Below are 22,783 nucleotides of genomic sequence, written 5' to 3'. Positions count from 1 at the left end.
GCAAAAACATATATATTGCTCATTGTTAGTTCATGTTAGCTAATGCATTTACTAATGTAAACAAATACAACCTTATTGCAACAAAAAAACAATGCATATTAGCCACTAATAAAATAAAATAAACTTTAATTAAAACAGTCAATATACTAAGGATATTTAGGTAAATCGCATCACATTTATAAATCACATGTATTTTATTATCCAATAATATCAAAGGTACATCAAACACAAGGAAACACAAACTCTGATGATTTTGAGAGTTTATAAAAAGTAATGAAAGAGGAAAGAAAGGACCCTACCTTGCAGCTGAGAAGAAACAGCAAGATTGAAAAAAGAATACAGATTTTTTTGGTCACACAGGTATACGAGGCACAAACACAGGTTTTTTTATTTACAGGTAACATGCCATTGAGTCAAGACCATTACCGGTAAACTTTACTGAAACCGTTCTCTTGGTCCAAACCACGCAGAGGTGCTTTTCTCTCATGCATTTAACATCTCATTTTTTCTAAAACAGAGGCAGTCATTAAAGTGAAAGTGGATAGGTTTCCTTTATTAGCTCCCCTTCCCCTCGTTCTCCAAATAACGCTGTTTTTACAAGCCGCTCTCAGGGCAGCTCGTTTTGCGCATTTATTTGTTTTCACTGCGCAATGCCATATAATCTCCCTGCCCACCAAAGGCACCCAAAACAGAAAACGAGAACGCTAGGCATGGAAAAAAGCCCCGTCAAGAATAAATATCATTACAGTCGAAGTGATTTTTTCGCTGCATATGAGGCGTGCGGGGTGGCGTTGGCTGGTTAATGTGCAACGCTGGGCATCTGGAGTGGAAGGGGTAATTGGCCGTGGCAGTGCGGCGCGGTAGCTGTACTGCGATGTGATACAGCACAGAGTTCTGCCAGGCGGTGGAACGGAGAGCGAGAAATGACTAAATACAGCTTTCCCTTGCTTTTATTTTTCCTTGCGTTGTTGGAATGAGAGACAAGGGAGATGTGCCATTGCTCTTTCTCTATCTCTCTCTGCCATGTGTCGTTGCTATCACAAACGGAGCACGGTCTTAAATGATGTGTGATAGGATGAGTTTCCCCTCATCAGCCCATGTTTATGGTAACATTCTGCGAATTTTGTGCACGGAAAATGAATAACTGGTTCAAAGAGAGGTAGCAAACATGAAATGTATGGATTGTTTGTAAAGTCCATATGAAGCAAGTAGTTGATTTTTGCTCTAAACTTGAAAAAAATGGCTAATGTCCTAATTCAAAACTTCTTTGGAACAGCACGTGTCTGTGTGTTTAGAAGCACTGTATTCAGCCGGATTTGAGCTGGTTTATTCTATGAAAGAGCTTTGCGTGTCCCCAATTAATGTGTGAGTAAACAATGACTTTAACAATGAATAGCAGACACCAACTTTTATTATGTGTTACAGCCATTTAAATTCAGGATTTAGCCTTTCACCATCTTAACTTCCCCTTTGTAAAATAATCTAATTACGTTAAAAAAACATGGAACTATAATGATATCATTCTCTATTAACAACAGTGTGTAAAAACATTAGCAATAAATACTCTTTAAACATCTTTAAATGTTTAAAATCTCACCCCAATTTACTTTAGTAATCAGGTTTTTTATTCAAAATAGAAAAGACACATTCCACATGTTGACAACAAGAACGTTTCGAGTTGTGTTTTATGATATACTCACTGTGTCCAGGTGTGTACGCTGGTGTTTTGCTCTGTCGCTGGAGTTACTGAAGGCTTTCTGACAGCCCGGGTGCTGGCACAGGTACGGCTTCTCTCCTGTGTGACTCCGCAGATGAATCTTCAGATTCTCCAGGCGTGAGAAAGCTTTGTTACAACCTTCGAACTGCGAGAAAGAAAGATGACATCGGTAAACTACTGTACATCATGCAAACGGCAATTCTTTGAACTATATAGGAAAACACAAAACTGTATTAAAACAGTAAGTTACATTAATGTTTCTTTTTTTATGAAATTGATCCCAAACATGAAAATTCTGTCATTGTTTACTCACCCAACTTCTGACTTTTTTTCTTCTGTAGAAAACAAAATATTGGTAACCACACAATGGTGGCCACGGTACTCATTCACTTCCATTGTTTAGACACAAAACCAATGCAAGTGAATGGGTACCGCTGTTGTTCGGTTACCGACATTCTTTAAAATATCTTCTATTGTGTTTTGCAGAACAAAGAAAGTCAAACAGGTTTGAAATGACAAGAAGATAAGTAAATGATGACAGATTTTTTTGTTTTTTGAGTGAACTATCCCTTTAAGATACAATGTATTTCGACAACTACAAAATGTGTATATTTACAGTAACTCCATGAAAATCTAGTAAAAATGTATGAAACCTTTAAAAACGTTTTATTGAACTCTTAAGACACAAATTTTAATTTAATTATAAAATAAAAAATAAGTATCGGTCATCCCTTAGCATAAATCAGCTTTAAATATATATATTTGTTTTAATTCACAACACTACGAATGAATTCAGATGGATCGATTTCAATAATATAAACAGAGCACTTTGGATTTGTTAAGTCATTTTATATCTGTGCATTCTGACCAATCAGAATCTCCTAAAAGACTACTAAGCCACGCCCTTTCCAATTGCACATACATCACATGACAATCGTGTGCAATCTATCTCCAAGTCATCTGCTTAATTAGGCATATCGAGAACCCACTGACATTGTCTTCGTTAGCCCCGCCCCCAAATGTCAGCAACCCACCAATCAGGAGCCTCGGATGGGACAGGGTGGCGGCTCTCAGAGGTGTCAGAGAGAGTGAAACCTGACATGGCAGCTTTGCTCTCTATTATCCACTGACCTCTAACTGAGGCCCCCGGTTCTAGTTTCACTGAAGGAGAGAGCCTTCCATTCTTCTAATGGGCCCTCAGAACATCATTTGGGCACCGGCCTCCTTCAATCACTTGCAAAGGGATTGCTATTGAAGCCAGGCCATTTAATACGGGGCGAAACTTTAGACTGCAACGGTCTGGATGGATTGAGTGACCTGGATTATACAGTATCTGTGTGTGTATCTGTGTGTACTGAACAAACCCCAAACCAGAATGTTTTAGCGGTGCCTTGAAAGTCATCAGCTCATACAATGGAACGCCGCAGCGGTCGAGGCACATTTGCTCCCGGTTTCTGGAAACCTCTCGCAAAAACATCGGCAAATGTCAGACCCCACAATATGAACTTGTGCCTCTATTATTCCACAGCATGAAAAGAGCCCGAAATGTGCCCACAACACAGAACTTAATAAAATCTCCCAAAACCAGACAAGCCATACTCGCATATCATACCAGAGATGTATGCACCGTGCTGACTCTAAAATCGGAGTTTTCAAAACAAACACTATCATTATACACGTCCCAAATGTGTGTATTTATGTATAGGGGAAATAATCATTCTTTCACTGCTTGCATTAACGTAATACAAATTTCAGGCTAAATTGAATTTATGAGTCCACAGAGAGATGCTCGCTAGCCTGATGTTAGTGCGGGGATCGGCTGCCAATAAAGCAATGTGAAGGGCATTTTGGGATGCCTTACAAACACAGCAATGCATTCTGGGATACCATACAAACACTGCGATCTGCCAGAGTTTAATCCAGTTGACAGGAAGGAATTTCTTTCTCTTTCAATATCTCATTGTCTCTCTTGAATACTTTCCATTCTTTACTTTTCTTTGGTATTTTCTTTTTTCTGCTGAACACTTCTTTATTATGTACAAAATTAAATGAACCCCTGCCTTATTATTTCAATACATAGTTGAGTCAAATATGGACACTATATTTTACCCAAACATAGGGTGACCATATGAGCCATTTCTCCACGCGTCCTTGCCAGGATTCGGATGCGTCTTCGGGGAGCATATGTCATCGAGGTTCATTATTTCAGGTTTTATTTTATAAAGGCAGCCATTATATTTCAAGGTAAGAATGACTACAATGAACTACAATGATTATACGTCTTAAGCGATGTTAAATGTTAATTTTATGATTTTTTTTTTTATGACTCCCAGAAGACGCACCCAAATCCTGGCAAGGACGAAACGGCTCATATGGTCACCCTACCCAAACATGGGTTGAAACAACCCAGAATTTTGTATAACATACAGACGGCATTTTAAAAATATTTTCAGTTTTTCATAACTGACTATTTATAGGTATTTGTTTAGGTAAAGTGATCGTTTTTGTTTCATTTTGTGAACTACTAACAATATTTCTTCAAAATTTCAAATAGAAATATTGTTCATGTTCGCAAAAAATGAAAACTGGAGAAACAGGTCAAAAAAGATGCTCTGTATTTTTTCAGACCTCGAATACTGCAAAGAAAACAAGTTCATGTTCACTTTTAAGCAATACAACAGTAATACTTGTACATGTATTTAGGAAGTTCAAACATTTTTAACGTGAAAACTTGGATTTTTATGTGTCTTGTCATGCTTTCAGTCTTTCACATTGCTGTTGGATGACTTTCTGTCACTCCTGAAGTTAGATTTTGTTAAAATTCAACAGACTCTGGACTGGAATGACCACAATACATCTAGAAATGCTGATTACATGAAAATTTGGTCTCTTAAGCCTGGCTCAGACTACAGGAGTTTTAAAATCCTGACAGATTTCAAATTCTGGCTGCAGCACACACATAAGGAGAATCTTAACAGATTCTCTTATTTAAAATCTTAAACCTGGCTCAGACTACAGGAGTTTTAAAATTCGGAAAGATTAAAAATTCTGGTTGCAGCACACACATAAGGAGAATCTTGACAGATAAGCTGTATCTAAGATACAGCATAAAAACAAACACATAAACGCATGGTATCTGTATGCCTATAGCCAAATAACAATCTGTTGAACGAAACTACAAGCTGCGCGTTAGCAGTTAACTTACCCGGTACATTTAAAACCGACTCGACTTCTCCCCAGCTCTTTTCCTTATCTGTGCGGTTGTGGTATGTTTTGGAGGATACATTATATAGACAATCATGCTGTTGCCACAAGTTGTTCTTCCATCTCCGCTGTCCAACGTACCCTTGCAGGAGCTTTCGCGGTCGACATTTTTAAAGGTCTGTCAGTCACCTCCGTCACCTTGCAGATGTGCCTCTCATTGGCTGTTGCGAAAGTACCAACGTCATCACCCCGATTTAAAATCCTAAATATCAAACATGTTTGATATGATCGGGGCGGCCCCGATCTCTCTCGGAGCAGATCGGGAGGTGTAAGATTCGATCTGTGAACGCCTCACATTACGTGATAATCTGGGCCGAATCTCGGACCCGATCGAGGTTCTGGACCCGATTTTTTCAAAGATTCTCGGGAGGGGAAATCGGGGTAAATTCTGGCCGAGAATCCTGTAATCTGAGCCAGGCTTTAGTGAACCGGTTCATCTTTCTAACGTCTCCAAACATTCCTCATTTTATTTTTAGAGACGTATAAAAATAAAAAACACCCAGCAAAGTAAATAAAACAATAATTCCAACCCAATTTAAGAGTGTTTTATTTAAAAAAAAAACATCCATATTTTATGCCACAAACCCAGCAGAAGGGCTGAATTCAACCCTCTAAAAGACTCCAACGTCTTCGCTACTCTTTGATTTTATTTATAAAAACAGTTTAGCACGCTAATCATATTAATTGCCCTAAACATGTTTGGCTTTCCCTCTGAAGGCAAACAGAGTGATAACCGTAGAAAGTGGACGGTGGCGAGTATTTGACGCCATGCTTTGGAAGTGGGCCTCACGACGTGCCGTCTAAACACACTGACAGTTTGATCTGACGTTCGTTTCAGCGGTGGAGACTGGAGAGTCAATCTCAGATGATTGCGGGCCGGAGAGGTCAACCTCAGCTAGAAAATGGCCAGTGAGGTTCTGGGCCGTTATAGACCCGCAGTGTACACAGCTACTCGTAAGAAAAAGCATTTCATTAATGTGGATAGAACACAACTCGCCCCATTCACATTTCGGTGAAAAATAAGACCTTATTTTGACTTACTGAAACGAAGGATAGGGAGGATTTTAAAGGGTTTAAAAACGGATCTGTTTACAACGCTGCACGTTTCAATGCGCTTATTACGGGAATCACATTCGGACAGCATTCTTTCCCATAGAGTCAAAGGTCTATCGCTGTTTCTGCTAACGTTTGGGGGTGCTCTAAAACGTAAAACATATTTCCCCATTATACTGTAACTACTTACAACTAGGCTTTGCCTCGGGCGTGCGTTTATTCTAACATTAAAACCTTTAGCAACTAACGAGCATTAAATACATTATTACTCGTAATTAGTAGGCTAAGAAGGTAAGGGGTGCCCAAATGTTAATGAGCACCATGACTTCTTTCCGTACAGTTCGACAGGTTTTCTGTAATTCGGCGTGACGTCCAAATTGCTTCAGTGTTCTCGAATACGCAGTAGGGTTTGTGCGCGTCTCGGCTTAATTCTAACATTAACACTTGCACCGAATTAATTCTGGTTGATGTCGGCGAACAAGAGGTGTTATGAGGTTTACTGCTGAGCGCCTACAGTAAAAAAAAACACGTCTTTCAGCACGGAGAACAGCGGAGCTCAGACGGAGAGGCTTAAAACTACAGGCAACGGCCAACATGTGCCTTTAATCTGGCTGTTTCCAAATGCCCCCTGGCAACCACAGCAAAGAGCAGAAAAACGTAAATGGATGAAATTATATCCATATGATTCAATGAGACAGCTAAGGGAAGACAGGTTTCCCATGCACTTCATCAGGGTCCAAAATTAAACACAGCTTAGCTAAAACATTCACATTACATAGTTTACACATATCATTTCCACGGCCGATCGGCACTCTTTTAGCGGCCAAGTTCATCTGTTACAAATAGGAGGCCTAATTTGATCTGGTTAATTTTTCTTCGGCTCTTTGGAATGAATTCGTGTTCGGTTGATCTCGTGTTTTGTTTTTCTCGCCGTCCTCTTTTCTTTTGTCTGTTGCCTTAACATTTCAAAACATTTGATACATGCTGTGATGCAACTGACAAATGTTGTCCAGATGGGATCGAAGGAGCGGACGATAAACCGGTGGAGGAAGTAGTCATGTAAATGACTAACAAAATTGCTCCGAACAGCCTTGTTCTCATGCAGCGCTGGTAAAGCAAGATTGAAACCCGTGTAGATGGTAGATGGGACTTCAGCAGGAAGCAACCTATGATGACTAAATTGGGCCTCTCGCGCGGTCATTACAGGCCCTCCCCCTCCGAGCGATGTTTTTGAAGGAAATTGAATTGAAGGTGTACTATGGATTCTGACCCCATCGCTATGGAAGTCTGGCATTAGCAACTTATGCTACATATGGGAATCCTGAATGGGAACATGCAGGAAACATATGGGTCTTTATGTGAGCACTTAACCCAGCATCGGTCTGTGGTTACCACCTTACCTTAAGTGTTACCAGTCAGGAGACGCACCGGTCACTAAAACACAAGCTGTCATCGTCTTTGACCTAATATTAGATTCACATTGTCATGAATGGGTTTAAATAGAAAGAACAGCAGAGAAAATCTAATGTTAGACCCATTAGTCCATTTTCTTGTTAACCTTTAAGTCCTTTATGAGCTTTCTTTCATTTGTCTCCATCATCTTTTATAGTAATCATCATTTATGGAGGTGGATTGAAATACTAAAACCGTTAAAGGGATAGTTTAACAAAAATATCAATTCGAATTCTGACACTTTCTTCTTTGGATGCCAAAAGAAGATATTTTGAGAAGCGTCTCCGTGGTTTTGTGGTCAATGAGGGCCAATATTGTTTGGCTACCAATGTTATTAAAAATATCTTCTTTTGTGTTCTGCAGAAGAAAGAAAGTCATACAGGTTTGGAATGACATGAGGATGAAGAAATGATAAAAGACTGATCATTATTGGGTGAACTATCCCTTTAATGCTGTGCCTTACAATAACATTCTATTGAATTGAGTCCGGAAGAATATGACTGGTCTACACAAAACCCGGACATGAACCCCATTGAACAACTTTGCGCCGAATTGGAATGACGACCGGGAGACAGGCTCCATCGCTCAACATCAATGCCTGACCTCACCTGATGCTCTTTTGTCTGAATGCCAGCAAATCCCCACAGCCATGTTGTTCTAACATCTAAAACATACAGAAGAGAGGAAGCTGGTATAGGTTTCATTGTTCGCACACACCTGGCTCGAAGTTAACTTCCAGTCTGTGTTTGTTGATCGGTCTGGCTAGTGGCTATATTTATATTTTATTCAATTAATATCAATAAAATTAGTTGGATTTTATTGTATATTCATTTTATTATATTTAATAAATGGAATTTATTAAATATATATTTATTAATGAAATGTATAAATGTTGTTGAACATCGCATTTAAAGTCCCAGTGAAATTAAAAATTACAATGCCTATTTTTTCATGAAATATTGCAACGTTTATTGTAAATAGTTTATCAATGTGGGTCATTCTTTTTTTTAATTCGTGTTCCCCTTATAATCTTTAGGTAAAATCTGAAAATGCACTTCCTTCCTGTAATGACCATCCATCTTAAATGACCTATGTTAGACGGCTTGGGCAGCGCATCCGGTAACTCCTCCCCTTCAACTGTCAGTCTACTGCCAGTTCCATTTCAAAATGCTATTTGATTTTTATACATCCAATCAAATAGCAGAGAAAGACGAAATTCCATTTCACTCGGAAATGCGTCAAAATACGGAAGTAAAAACGATCGCAACTTCCGGTTCAAGGGGACTTTAAGTTTAGCCAAGTAACGGTTCTTCTAGTAACCCTTTATCATATTGACTAGACCAGTGTTTCTCAACTGGTTTGGCTATGGGACCCACATTTTCCCATGGTCATCAAGCCACGACCCCATTTGTTAGGATATATGACATCATATGTAGTTTGTTAAAAAAAATACTAAAGTTTGTTAATACTAAAATACTAATAAAAATTAGTGACTAATATGACTAAGACTGATAACTGAACAGCTTATGAATTAAGATTAAGTATATTAAATAGCAGTCCCAAACTAGTTTTTTAATCAAGCGTAGCGTTAGTTCTGGCAGGTCACGTGAGTTCAGCTTGCATCAGCTAATCACATCAGGTGCAGCTAATCAACGTTAACCAATAGTCATACAACACACACTAGACTGCGTCCTATTTAAGTTGCATTTCTTCGCTCCTTATCAGCTGCTTAATCGTGTTGCACCTAAAACCCACCTCCATCCCCATCTCCTCCTTATCTGCCTGTATCTTCAGATCTTTTAATTTAATCCTGTTACGCATCAGGAACTGTTCTGGTTCCCCAGGTGGGGGGACATGTATTGCTGCGCTCCTGCATGGACGGGCAGAGAGTTTGCCCAGAACAGTTTCATTCCGCCAAACTAAATATATGCTATCGTTAAATAATTGACGACAGTGGTCCCGACAGAAATAAAATTATGTTGGTATGAGCCACAAAATAACACAAAGCGAAAATAACGTGGCATTTTGGGGTTATGGAAACAAGAGTTACCATGGTGAATACACAATACTAACGTGAACTGTTACTGAATATAAATATCATACCGTCATGTAAATCCTTCCCAGTTAACACACGAAGTACCAGTTATGTGATTTATTGGAACTTTACTTTAATTTCACACGTTGCATGCCATGCTCGTAGTTCCTTTTGCACTTCAGCGAAGACAGCGCGTGCCATCGCATTTGCGTGAGTATATCACTGTTTAAAGTCTGACAGGACAAGATAGTTTGTTTTCCTGAGGTGAAAGACTTTTTATTTCGTAACAAGATACGAAAATGATGATAGAATAATGACACTGACATTAAGCCTGACAACATCTCACCTAAATGCAAATATTGAATTGAGACAGCGAGCGCTCACTCGTTCAGGCTGTAGGCATCTGCCAAATGCCAAGTGCCAACAGCTTTCACGCACGTCTTTCAAAATAAAAGTCTTGCATCTGAAAAACATTTAGAAATTTGTATTTTGTTGTTGCTTAGACTGTACACTCCGTGACCCGCCTAGAAAGGTTTTGCGACCCACCAGTTGAGAAACACTGGGCTAGACATACTTTTATCTTGCTACATTTACATTTGTGACCCTGGACAACAAAACCAGTCTTATGGGTCAATTTTTCGAAATTGAGATTTGTACATAATCTGAAAGCTGAATAAATAAGCTTTCTATTGATGTATGAGTTGTTAGAATAGGACAATATCTGGCTGAGATACAACCGTTTAAAACTCTGGAATCTGAGAGTGCAAAAAAATCAAAATATTGAGAAAATTGCCTTTGAAGTTATTAATCAGGGGCACTGTGGCAGGCCATCCACTCACAAAAATAAAGTTTTTATATATTTAAGGTAAGAAATTTACAAAATATCTTCATGGAATATGATCTTTACTTAATATCCTAATGATTTTTCGCATAAAAGAAAAATCGATTATTTTGACCCATACAATGTATATTTGGCTTTTACTAAAAACGTTCCCGTGCTACTTAAGCCTTGTTTTGTGATCCCGGGTCACATTTATGCATTTGGCAGACGCTTTTATCCAAAGCGACTTACATTGCATTGTACTATACAGTATGTGCAATCCCCTGGGATCGAACCCATGACCTTGGCGTTGCTAGCGCCATGCTCTAACCACTGAGCTGAGATTATCAGAAATAATCTACAGGGACTCTTCTTTGCAGATGTGTACCGGAAGTTAAGTTTGGGCCACAAAAGCGCACATGCACAGTAACGTTTGTTTATGTTCTTGCTTTGAACCAGTCTATAGCAGAAATGGATTAAAGTCCAAAATTTCATAACGTTAACTGTCATGAATGTTAAATTTAAAGAATAAAACCAAAGAAAAGTTTTCAGTTTCTCTTGGTGTGATATGGATCCTGTCAACGTTCTTATGGACACCAAGCACGATCTGTCACTCCAGTAACTGTCCCCTCACTATCTCTGTTCTAAGTATCTCTAATAGTATTACACTCGCCCTGGTGTCTTTACAATACCACAAGCCATCAATTATCCCCCGTTTCGTGCAACATGAACCAGGACAGTGTGAGATGCAATGAAGCTCCTCAACATGATACGTGCACATCGTCCCTGACAGGTGAGCGCTCGCTTTGAGCAAACGTAAAGACTTGACGTAGGGGAGTCACGAGGATCCGTCAGTCGGAGCCTGCTCACTTACACCTGCTAGCCTGCCATTCTCAGCGGTGGAGGTGTGTGACAGACACTCATGCAGAGAAACTTCCTGTTGGCCTGTGTGAGAAAGACGACAGTTTTAATATGAACTTGCTGGTGTGAGTAAATTATATTTACGGATGGGAATTGCACTTGCTGAACTTTGCAAAGTGACATCATGCACAAACGCAGTCAAGCTCAACAATCACACTCATAATTCTGGCATGCGTCTCCATGAGATGTTTTTATAAAATAGGACCTTGGCTGTCGGGGTCACGTCATACTTCATCTGCGTCAAACATCGTCCAAACCCCGAAACACAATTCCAAAAAAGGTCAATAACATCACTATATGACATTGTCAGGATTATGTAGGCTCTCTCCGCCTTCTCTTAAAGCACTCCACCCTGTTGGCATAATGTCTGTATAATAGAAAGACAGTTGACACAGCTGGCTGTCTCATGCCCTCTCTAAACTTTATATCTTCAATCTGACCGCAAATAACATTGAGTGCCTTTGGGCGCCAAGTCAAACACCTCTCAGGCTCGGAGTCAAAATCGTGATGAAAACAAACGCGTTCGATTGGACAATAGGTCAAGATGGCACGTGTTAAATGTGTTAAGGGGGCTGTTTCCTTGACCCTGTGGAAGAGTCACGTGGCATCTAGCACAGTTGAATTCAGCTTCAGAACATTCGTGCCTCTGAGGGGATCAAAGCTTTATAAATGTGATGAAATTACAATAGAAAGCTTCAATTGTTGTCTTCTGGGAGTGTCGCGTTTCCTCTTCAGTATTTCGTCTCTCTCTGTGCGCTAGTTTTGTTATGTTCTGCTCAAATGTGTAGCAAAAGGCAATTTATCAGGTCAGGTTTCAGTGCAGAACATTTTCTGTTTATCCACATTTTTAATACTAATACGTCATACGGATTAACTCCACGTTAAATCCCGTGGAACCACAAAGGAATGATGTTACGAGATGTCAAGTTTTTAACATAGCAAGTCATTATTAATAGGACTTTTTTTAAATAAGAAACGTGACATATTTATTAAATTTAATAAATAAAAATAGAAATAACCTTTAGTGTATCCTACTTTAATCAAATTAAACTAACAAAATCAATATCTTAAAGGTCCAAAGTGTCATTTTTTGGAGGATCTATTGACATAAATGCAATATAATATACTTAACTATGTCTTCAGAGGTGTATAAAGACCTCACATAATGACGCGTTATGTTTTTATTACCTTCGAAATTTCTATCTAAATACGCCGCGGGTCCCCTTTCATGGAATTCGCCATGTTTCTACAGTAACTCCAAATGGACAAACTGCTCTACAAAGCGCGTTTCCTAATTTTTTTATCTCCTTCGGCAAAGAAGCTAAAACGTAATGACGTCTTTGTCCTGTGTCAGACACTGTAGTGCTTCGAAGGGGAATGGTGGAGTGAGCCGTTGGTTGCAATTCGAAAACTCACCGATAGATGCCTATATATTTCATACACTGGACCTTTAACTGAGAGAAAGCGAGAAAAAAGAAAATGACCTGAAAATAAGACGCATCGTTACAGTAAACGTCATTTTTATGAAGTATTACTTGAAATTTCTCATCACGTACATGTTTACCTTAGCAGTAATATGAGTCTGAGGTTGGCACTCGTTCCCCTCCTGGTATTTGTGAGCGAAACGCTCACTCTATTACAAAGCGTCATTTTTTCAATGCTAATAGCCATTTTCCATCTCGCCTTTAAATTACGCATGGCCTAATCTAATTCTTGGCCTTCTTAAGTTGAAATGTGAAATTTGGCTCATCCGTGCCACTTGCTCTGGTTGTATTTAGGCTTTGAAGAGGAAAATATCTAGTTTTCAAGGAACGTGCTGTTTTTCTAATTTTTCAGTGAGGTGGAAACAATGGCTGGATGTTAAATTGAGTTTTAAAGGGTTTCTTAACGGTCATGTTCAAATGCGTGAAGAAACAGAATCCTTTATAGCTTTAGAAACTCTTGTCATTTTAAATCACATTTAAGGAGTGAATAGATCTAATAAGGTTTGAAGTCACAGAATTGTGTCAGATCATTGTTTGGTAAAAGAGAGGGCTGAATTCATGAAACAGCTTCATCTTTATTTTAGCCCTAAAGTCTCTGATTTACAAACTATAGACAATCCAGTTTAACCAAGCACAAATTTCGCTCACTGCACTTTATTAACAAATACATTTTTGTCATTGGTTTAAGTTTCACGTGTTAAGGAGCCCATCCAAGTTTCTGGACTGCAATGGTGAAGTGATGTTTTAAAGTCCCAGAAACGTATGGCAGATCTCAGTAGTGTACTTCACAACCTAGCACTCAGTCCCACCCTTTAAGATGGGGAATTGTGAGGTGCGTGTGCTGGAACAAAAGGTCATCTGGAATGTGACAAGAACTCAATGCCATGCCATTGAAGGTGAGAATGAATGATCTCGAATGTGAAATGTGACAAAAACATGTATTAGACATTAACTCAATAATAGTGAAATGTATTTCTGTAGCACCGCTGGTAGGGAGCATAGTGCTTGTGGGTATGACTCACAAATTCTCATCAAATGTATTCTCTAAATGGACTGTAAATGGATGAAAAAACGTCATGCATAAATGCAAATATCTTTTTTGATTAAGAAAAGTTTTTCCTGTTACTTAAATTCACAATTTTCATCATTTTGCAACATTGCAAAGCAGCTTTACAATACATACATATTAATACAGATAGTGACGGAAGAAGAAAAAATGAAATATAGAATATTACTGCAAATACTATGCACTTTAACAAAACTAACTTAAAATAATTGTCTAATGTTTTGAAATCAGACCTTTATATTTAAAGTGCTATTAAGCAAGCGTGTGCATCAAATTTTTCATAAGATGTACAGTAGCAATACTAAGCGTAAGATTTAGAAAGATTTATTTTAGCGTCACCAAGTGTGCTGTTAGAAATTCAGAAGAGTGTCAAGTCATTCAAAATCTGTGGACTGTGCTGCCACTCACAGTTTAACCATAAGCCATGCATACCTTCACACCAAAAGACTGAATGATTGTGGGACTTGACATTGTAAACAGGCGAGCGCGGACAGCTCCTCTGGCGGAGTATGAATAGATTCATAGGGAAAGCTTTAATTGGCCCGTTTCATCCCAGCTGTGAGTCAGCAGTATAGCGTATCACGTCCTGCCAGATCTGCACACAACACTCAGCTTGAAATGTGGAACCACACCAGAATATAACAGAACCCTGAATCTGCTGTGGTGAAGGGTTTCATTTTAAGAGCTGGTAAAGATGTTTCCCTGGTTCCATCCTAGTGATTGACAGCAGATGACAAATGAGACGGAACGCTGTCACAGTCCATAAGTATGAGGACCCGTTTGTAAAAGAGAGGCTGTCACACTCGCACTTAAAAACACTTGGTTCTGGGCTCTGGTCAAACCACAGATGGGACGTGGTTTTGGACTAGAGGAACACCATAAAGCCATCAGTATGAGTCTGTTTTTTGACTGGGTAAAGATGCTTGGGATTCTAACCTGGCTCTCTGTGCCGCTAGGTCCGAGCGACTATTTGAACCTCAACAAGTTCATCATGAGAACACTGGGAATATTCAACCCTGACTAAAGAGTGTCCACAGTCTGTTTACATGCTGGGGTTTATGGTGAATGTTTGCGGAAAGGCTGGTTGTGATGTAAATAGTGCGCTGGCTACTGTTATTTATTTTAAGAAGTTTTTAGGGGATGTGTGCTCCGTGTCAACAAACTAGTGACAATGAGGAAGATACTGTAAATTAAACATATTTATAGTTGGCTCTGTGTACATTCAGGTAATAAAGGCTCATATGTAGACATGAAATTACGATACACGATGTGTTACCAGCCCTAAGTGAAAATATTGAAAAAAGACGAAAACATCGAATTAGTATACGCATCAGTGGACATTTGTACATAACATTGCAAAATGTAATATCTGTAAATAACATCTTACACCTGTAAATAAAATATAGCCGCTGAAAAACATTCAATTTTTTTATTTAATCAGCATTAATGATGTATTGAGTCCTGTTAAATTGCAACAAAATCAAACCTCAGGAGTGACACAAAGTCATCCAACAGCAATGTTAAAGACTGACAACAGCATGACAAGACACAAGAAAACAGTGATAAAAATCGAGGTAATCACATAAAAAGAATTTTGAACTTTACAAAAAATGTACAAAATATTATTGTTGTTTTCCTCAAAAGTGAATATGAACTTTCTTTGCAGTATTTGAGCTCTTTAAAAATACAGAGCATATTTTCTATTTCTCCAGTTTCATTATCTGCAAAAAAGGGAAATAGTAACGATATTATGATTTGAAACTTGGGAGAAATACTGCTCGTAGTTCACAGAATTTTTTTTTTTAATTTGACCTAAACACATACCTATAAATAGTCAATTTTAAAATCAGAAAAACTGATTTTGAAATGGTCTCTTAACTTTTTCTGCGGCTTAATATTTCAGTTAATTACTGTATATACATTATTTAAATTTGTTTCTTTTTACTATACAGTATTATAATTGTGTTCTATTTCTTTATATTACAAATAGTTCTTTAAAATAATTCCTATTATGTCTGTACTTTCTTCTGCTATGTCTGGACATGGATCAACCAAGACAAATTTCTTGTGTGTGTAAACATACTTGGCAATAAAGCTCTTTCTGTTTCTGAAAATGTAAAATTACAGTCAATGTATAAAACTTAACTGCACAACATGTTAATAAAATCTACAAAAATGTATGCCTGTTTAAAGCTGTGATAAAATAGCACACGTGAACAGGAAACAAATGTACAGAACTCATACCAGGTGCCAAATATCTGTCTTGATCAACGGGCAACACTTCACTTTACAGCATGTTCTTGGCAAACTGTCCACTATTTTTTATCTGCCTGCAGCCTCACCGAATGATTTCCAGAACAGTGATGTTTGTTAGAGTAATACTAAAAATGCTGGCAGAAGTTACATGGGGTTAGTAAAATATTTATAATAAAGAATAATAAAAGCTATATGGTGAAATGTAAATTTATTGTCCTATACAACACAATAGTAAAAAAAAAACACACCTTGAGTGTTTCCATAAATGTGTGTAAATAAACCAAATTTTGAGAACATTTCTCATATATTATGTAAAATTGGGGAATATACACTACTGTTGAAAAGTTTAGGGTCACTTGAGTTTTTCTTGACCTTTCCTTTTGATCTGAAGGTCTGTGCTCAAATATCTAGAAATAGTTTGTAGACAAAAATATAATTGTGCAAACATAATGTAGTTTCTACAAATTGTATTGAATAAAAAAGTTTTTGAAATGGATGACATTTACTGAATAATGAAGAAAAATCTGCCAATAAGAGTCTTGCATATCATAGGAACTACTTTCATATTGCTTAAAAAGAATAACAATGTGATGTAATGCCTGAAAACAATTCTGCAATTAGACAAAGAGTGTAAGACTGAAGCAAGCAAGCTTTTGAACATAACACTGCTAACTATGAACAACTATTTTTTAGAATGATCTGCATTGCCTCTATAGTTGTGCAAATCTTAAATTAAGAAATTATGAAATTATGTGTATGTATACAAATACCTCTATACCTTAGTCTAGAGTCCAGGTTTCAAAGAGCCCGATGACAATTTGAGCATTAGCTCCATTTGAGCTCCTCTGTGTATTACTAGACGTAACGCCCCAGTTACAGGGTTTAACTAATTAAGATCTTGGATTCGGGACAGTTATGACACAATGCTTAAATCATGTCGCCATCGATGACTGTCTCATATTTCAGGTACATGACCATAATTAAATGTAGGGAAACTTGCTTACTCAAAATATAGCATTCCAGACAAATGTGATTAGCATAAAACACATATATCTATGATGCTCTGATAGTTATGTGCTTTAAAAACCCTACGGCCAACTCACTTTGTAACATGCACTAATTAAACTCAAATAAAAACAGCAGATATTTGACAATGATAAGATGCTTAGTAGCTATTAAGAAAGTAGCAGAACGCAAGACAGGAAGAGAAAGAAGAGACAGAATGACTGGATTGCATTACAATACACGATGACTGGAAACCTTTTATAGCTTGACAAGAACTTGGCCTGGCATATCTGACAAGGAAAACAAGCACGATCCATCAAATCCCAAGCCTTTCATTCCAGGGCCAAAGCATCAGTATCTTGACAAGTTTTAGACGTTTTATGCCAGCAGTTTCATCACGCTTATATATGTACTGTATCACATATGGTCTCTGTTGCTTAGCTATTAGCATGACGGATAGACAGTCGAGTCGTGCACTGCATCCGTCAGCAGGCCAAATAAAGGAGGCGGATTTGCTGATCATGAAATTAAAGATCTAATCCAACCGTAACTGTGCTGAAACATTAGTGAACTAAGGGTTGCAAATTACGAGCTGTAATTGTAAAAACCATTCTGACCATGTGCATTCTGGATATGAAATTCAGCTGTACCATCTGGAAACTTGGACGCAAAAAGTGAAGTGAGATTTATGACACTTGTGAAAGCTTATATGAACAATACGGTTTTACTGTAATAACTCACCCCAACTTTCCCATTAACTACACCAAACAGAACAGCTTTCATGGTGGAGGTTTTGCCACCGTTTCAAACCGATTCACCCATAATGCAAAGCTTTGGCAGTACATACAGAAAACTGCAGAGTTCAGTGCAGATCCATAGGAAAAAACAGAGATCAATCTCAATTGCTTGTCTTAAAGTGACGGTTCACCCTAAAATGAACATTTTGTCACCCCCATCATTTCAACCCTGTATGACTTTATTCCGCAGAACAGGAAAGAAGATATTGAACGTTGGTAACCAAACAACGGCTTTTGTGTTCTGCGGAAGAAAGTAATATAACCATGATATTAAAAACCATTATTAACAACATTATGTGAATCCTACAAATATTATCATTTGGAAATAATTCAGCACCAGTTTAAAGTTTTGCCTTAGAAGCCAGAATGTTTACAAACTCTCTCTCTCTAATCCCTACACTCGAATAAGCGCGATTTGTTGGTCAAAAAAGAGGGAAGACACAAAAAAATCAATTTTTCAAATTTCAAAATGAATTTAACTGCAGTATTATTTGTTCATATAAATACATATTGTGATAATATTGTTACAGTGATTAACGATAACCGTGAAGTGAAAATCTGATATTGTGAAACATTTTTTATCAAATGATGTGAGTTACAATATGCTCACATCATTCATTTTATTGTTGTATAATTGTTTATTTTAATATGAATTTCTCCTAAGAAACTGTATGAGAAACGCATTTGAGACAAGGTTGATATTTATTGAAACGTATGTGAAACAAGGTTGATATTTATTAAAACATAACACCATTAATTCCCCTAAGCTATGAAAAAGCAACCAACCAGCAATAAAATGTCCCTCTGTGGGTAACCGTGGCTACCTGCTAGCATAATGGAGCTCAGAGAGTTGGCAGTTGTTAAGTTAAGCAGTCATGGCTGGATGTCAGCAGCTCATTCTAGTACAGTACATCAACATTAGTATCAACAGCACTTTCTGCCCTCGTCAAGTAAAAGCCCAGACGGCTCGGGTTTCTCCCGCATTCAGAGGAATAAGCTGGCTCGTGCGCAGGCCGGCAGTTTTAATTAGCTAATGGCGCTAGACGTTTCATCTCCAGTGTTTGTGTTGATTGCTCACAAATGCCTCCATTTAACCCAAACACGCCATCTTGGCAAAGGTTCGGCCCGTATGTCTCAACGTCTGCTGCTGGAGAATTTTGAACAGCCGTCCAAAAATCTGTCTAATAAATCTTTAAATATATGTTTGCCGGTTTCACACTAGCAAAGGAGGAAAAAGGGAAATTCCATGATCTGTGCATTTTCCACCAGGTTTTTCAGCCAATTTTTCTTCAAACAAGGGCCTAAATTTTTTAAAGAATGCATCTTTTCTAATTTAAATGAGGGTGGTTCCACATGAAAGTGTGATGAGCATTATGTGTAATTTGCGGGTGGACGGGTGGGACATGTCCCCACCACTTTTTGCCAAAGTCAATTTTGTCCCCACCACTTATCGGAAGAAATAAAAAATACGGAGTGTCTATTTACCGTGCAAGTAGCCCGCTTTGTAAGCAGAGGCTATTTATACTAACTCCGCCCATCAGTTTCAGGTTGGAATAGACAAAATGTAAGAAAGGCACACGAAAATTAACCGCTCCAGTGGCGTAGAGCGTAAAGCATGTGTTACCTGCTACAGGTTGTCTTGGGTTCGGGACTGTTGTTTGCTGAACTTTTTCACATATCAGATTGTAAAGGTATTTATTTTTAATAAAATGATGCAAATATTTGAAAATGGCTGTTCAAGTCATACATGTACCAAACATTTTGCGCTTAATTGCATTTTGGTGCTATATATTCGTCCTTATTGTTCTCGACATGCCGTTGCTATCGTCTATTGCAAGATTAAGTTAATTACATTTTACATTTTGATACTTGATAGAAAACTCCAATAAATGGAAAAAGTCACAACTTTGTAGTTTCATGAGTTCAAAACAAAATTTAGAAAGTTCGTTGTATATTTGTAGCCTATCTGGCAATGCCCGTAGTAATAAGTGAAAATAAGGTTATTAAAGATATTATTTTTCCATCTGTTTCCCCTGTATACTTGAATGTTTGTCCTTATTAGCAGGGGGTTCCCAAACGTCTCAATCCTTGACCCACCGACAGGTAATCTGTGTCAAACATAAAAATTTTAATATGGGGAAAACACACAAATTTGATCACGAATTTATACGTTTAATTACGTACTGCAACAGCCATCCTTATATATAATAAAGCACAACATGCTTTAAATGATCTATTGTTGAAAACATGATATAGTTTAAAAACAAATGGAAGCAGATCTGATATGTGATGTGAAAATTTTGAATAGTGAGTTCAGCGGATTCGAACCTGCTTCACGGCAGTGTCAATAATATTTATCATGCGTCTTCCGCACTAACGTTACACCACCGAAGCCGTTGATAAAGCATCGTTGTTTTTATACTGTTTTCTATAGGAGGATTCACCTAAATTTTTCGCGCTTTTGACTGAGTATTGTTTGTGTCGTCTTTGTCCCCACCACTTTTCAAAACAAAGTTACGCCACTGGTGATGAGGTAACAAATAAGGTGTGGTTCAGGAAGTAAATCTGAATATTGGTTAACATTAATTTAAAATAAAAATACTAGTTTGGGAGCCAAATGTTCAATGACCAACTGTCCACAATAAAAGTGGCTTAAAGAAAAAATAAAATAATATAATAAATAATACTTAAAATCAAATAAATAATACTTTTTAAACTTTTTAACCAAGTGAATATAGACTGTTCATACAAACGTTATGTGGCCCAAACTTAAATAACTTCCGGTAGACCTCCGCAAAGAATCAATAACTGTTGAGGTGTTTTAATTTAATTCAATACCATTAATATAGGCCCTACAATAACATATTAATATACATTTATATTAGTATATATTAAATATTAACTAAATTGTTTTTTTATCAGCCAGACTGATAAACAAACACAGACCGGAAGTTAACTTCGGCCAGGCGTGTGTCCCCGATGAAACCATCTATAGCAAGTATTTTGGAAAATGAAAAACATTCAATTAAATTGGTTTATATATAAATAAACCAAATCACAAGAGCGGAAAATTTTATATTTTAAATTGTGTTTTGTAAAAACCAATTGAACAAACAATTCACTTTCAGAATAAACAAAACATTTGCAGCAGTCCGAATGAATGGCGGCATGGATGTGCAGGAAAAGCAGTAGTAGTAAAATCTAAAAGGTCAGAGAAATTAATATAGAGTGTTATTATGACTATGAGAATTCAGCGATCCCTGGGTACAAAAACACTCTAACCACATAAAACACAAAACAGCAAAGCCCATCTTTACTGCCATCTTTAAACCTGTCACAGCAGGCACAAAAACCACAGAAAAGTCAAGAAAACAATGTATTGATTACACTGGTAAAATACGCAAATCTCAGCACAAGCGCTCTAAACAAAAGCCAAGATATCCATGTGATATAATTAAAACAATACATTCCAGAATAGAATTACAACATAAGCATTCACCAAAATCCAACATTATAATACAAGCCTGCTCATCAAACTAAATAAATGTCGTCCCTGGAGTATTATTAAAAGATACGACTGCTTTGATGAATATTTTTATAAGGTTACTGGAATAGGTGAATTAAAATCAACAAAAAGTTGATTCCAAGAAAGCACTGACGTACAAAAGTGCAGGGACAGGGCATCAGTTGCTGGATATATTTTTAATATTAATGCAGTCAAGAAGGGCATAAAAGCAATAAACTAAAACAACACTCGAATTAGGCATGAAACACAACAGGATATTGCAGCAAGATTATGTTGTTTCCTTTCAGATAGCTTTTCCCTCTGCTGTCCGACTACCACAAAACAGCCCGCGGCGCTTTTTAATTGGAGAGAGAGAACCAAACGGTGCCTCTCAAACTCAGCAGAACGGTTTTAAGAGGTTTGCCGAGCTCACTGCTTACAGATGTAGCCGTGTTTTACGTGCCGGGGCATAAACCGCGTCCAGGTATGGACGGTGACAAAGCAGAGAGTCAGAACCCCGTCCTGTGTTTGTGATAATGACTTTTTCCTGCCAAGGCGCTGCATGATACAAATCAAACGCAGCACAGCTGGGAGAGAGAGAGAGAGAGAGAGAGAGAGAGAGAGAGCGAGTGAGGGAGAGGAATGAGGGAGTGTTGTGTTTGGATGCGAGGGAATCGTGCCGCGTGCGCTCTCTGAGGAATCTGCAGTTGGAAAGATAATAAAGGGATTAGCTGGGTTTTCTGAAGCATTTGGTTCAAAATCAAAACGTCTCATCGGTTTCCTCCACGCAAATAGCTAAAATTCCAAAACGTATTTGTATATGGCACAAGGGCAGAGAATGCTACATGCTTTCAGACACATTTTTATCCTGACTAAGTCACAGGAAGGCAGTCTAAAGTCATGTACTACACACTACAGTATGTAGGCTACTTAGTCATCTAGTAGTGTATACATTTTCTAAGGGCAATATCGCTTCGAATTGAGCTTTTCTACTAAATCCAAGTATTATCTGTTCTACATCTGAGGGAAATGATGTTTTAAATGCATGTGCTATGTTACAATATAACTGTATAATGTACCCTTAGAAAAGAAGTTTACCCGAGTGTGCTATTAGAATACTTCTTTTAAACTAAAATATAAGAAATCATACTTTCAGCCTATTTTAATGTATTGCATAGAAATATACTTAAAATTACATATAAATATACTGAATAATAATCACATAAAAGCCTTTCTTTTGATAGAGATATACTTAAAAGCATAATGAGGAAATTCTAAGAATACTTTTGTCTTGTAGTTGCGTTTACTCTTTTGATTGACTAGCCATTTATGACATACTGTCCTATAAATGTACATGTTCAAAATAATACAGTAACAATATAGTAAATAATATATATATATATATATA

At 37.6% G+C, this 22,783-nt stretch overlaps 1 protein-coding gene across 3 annotated transcripts in view; it reads right to left on the bottom strand.

Moving 5' to 3' along the window:
- The window catches only part of LOC130568664 (zinc finger protein GLIS1), a 77,553-nt gene that overhangs the window by 21,482 nt on the left and 33,288 nt on the right, over nucleotides 1-22,783 (bottom strand). For all 3 annotated transcript variants that reach the window (XM_057357669.1, XM_057357670.1, XM_057357671.1), the window contains exon 5: nucleotides 1,701-1,862. In XM_057357669.1, the coding sequence (XP_057213652.1) occupies nucleotides 1,701-1,862 (162 nt within the window). The remainder of the gene's footprint in view (nucleotides 1-1,700; nucleotides 1,863-22,783) is intronic.

The sequence above is a fragment of the Triplophysa rosa genome, linkage group LG17 (assembly GCF_024868665.1).
Source record: "Triplophysa rosa linkage group LG17, Trosa_1v2, whole genome shotgun sequence".
Taxonomy (NCBI): Eukaryota; Metazoa; Chordata; class Actinopteri; order Cypriniformes; family Nemacheilidae; genus Triplophysa; species Triplophysa rosa.
Note: the sequence above shows the minus strand (reverse complement) of the source record. Positions and strands in the feature narration are given on the sequence as shown.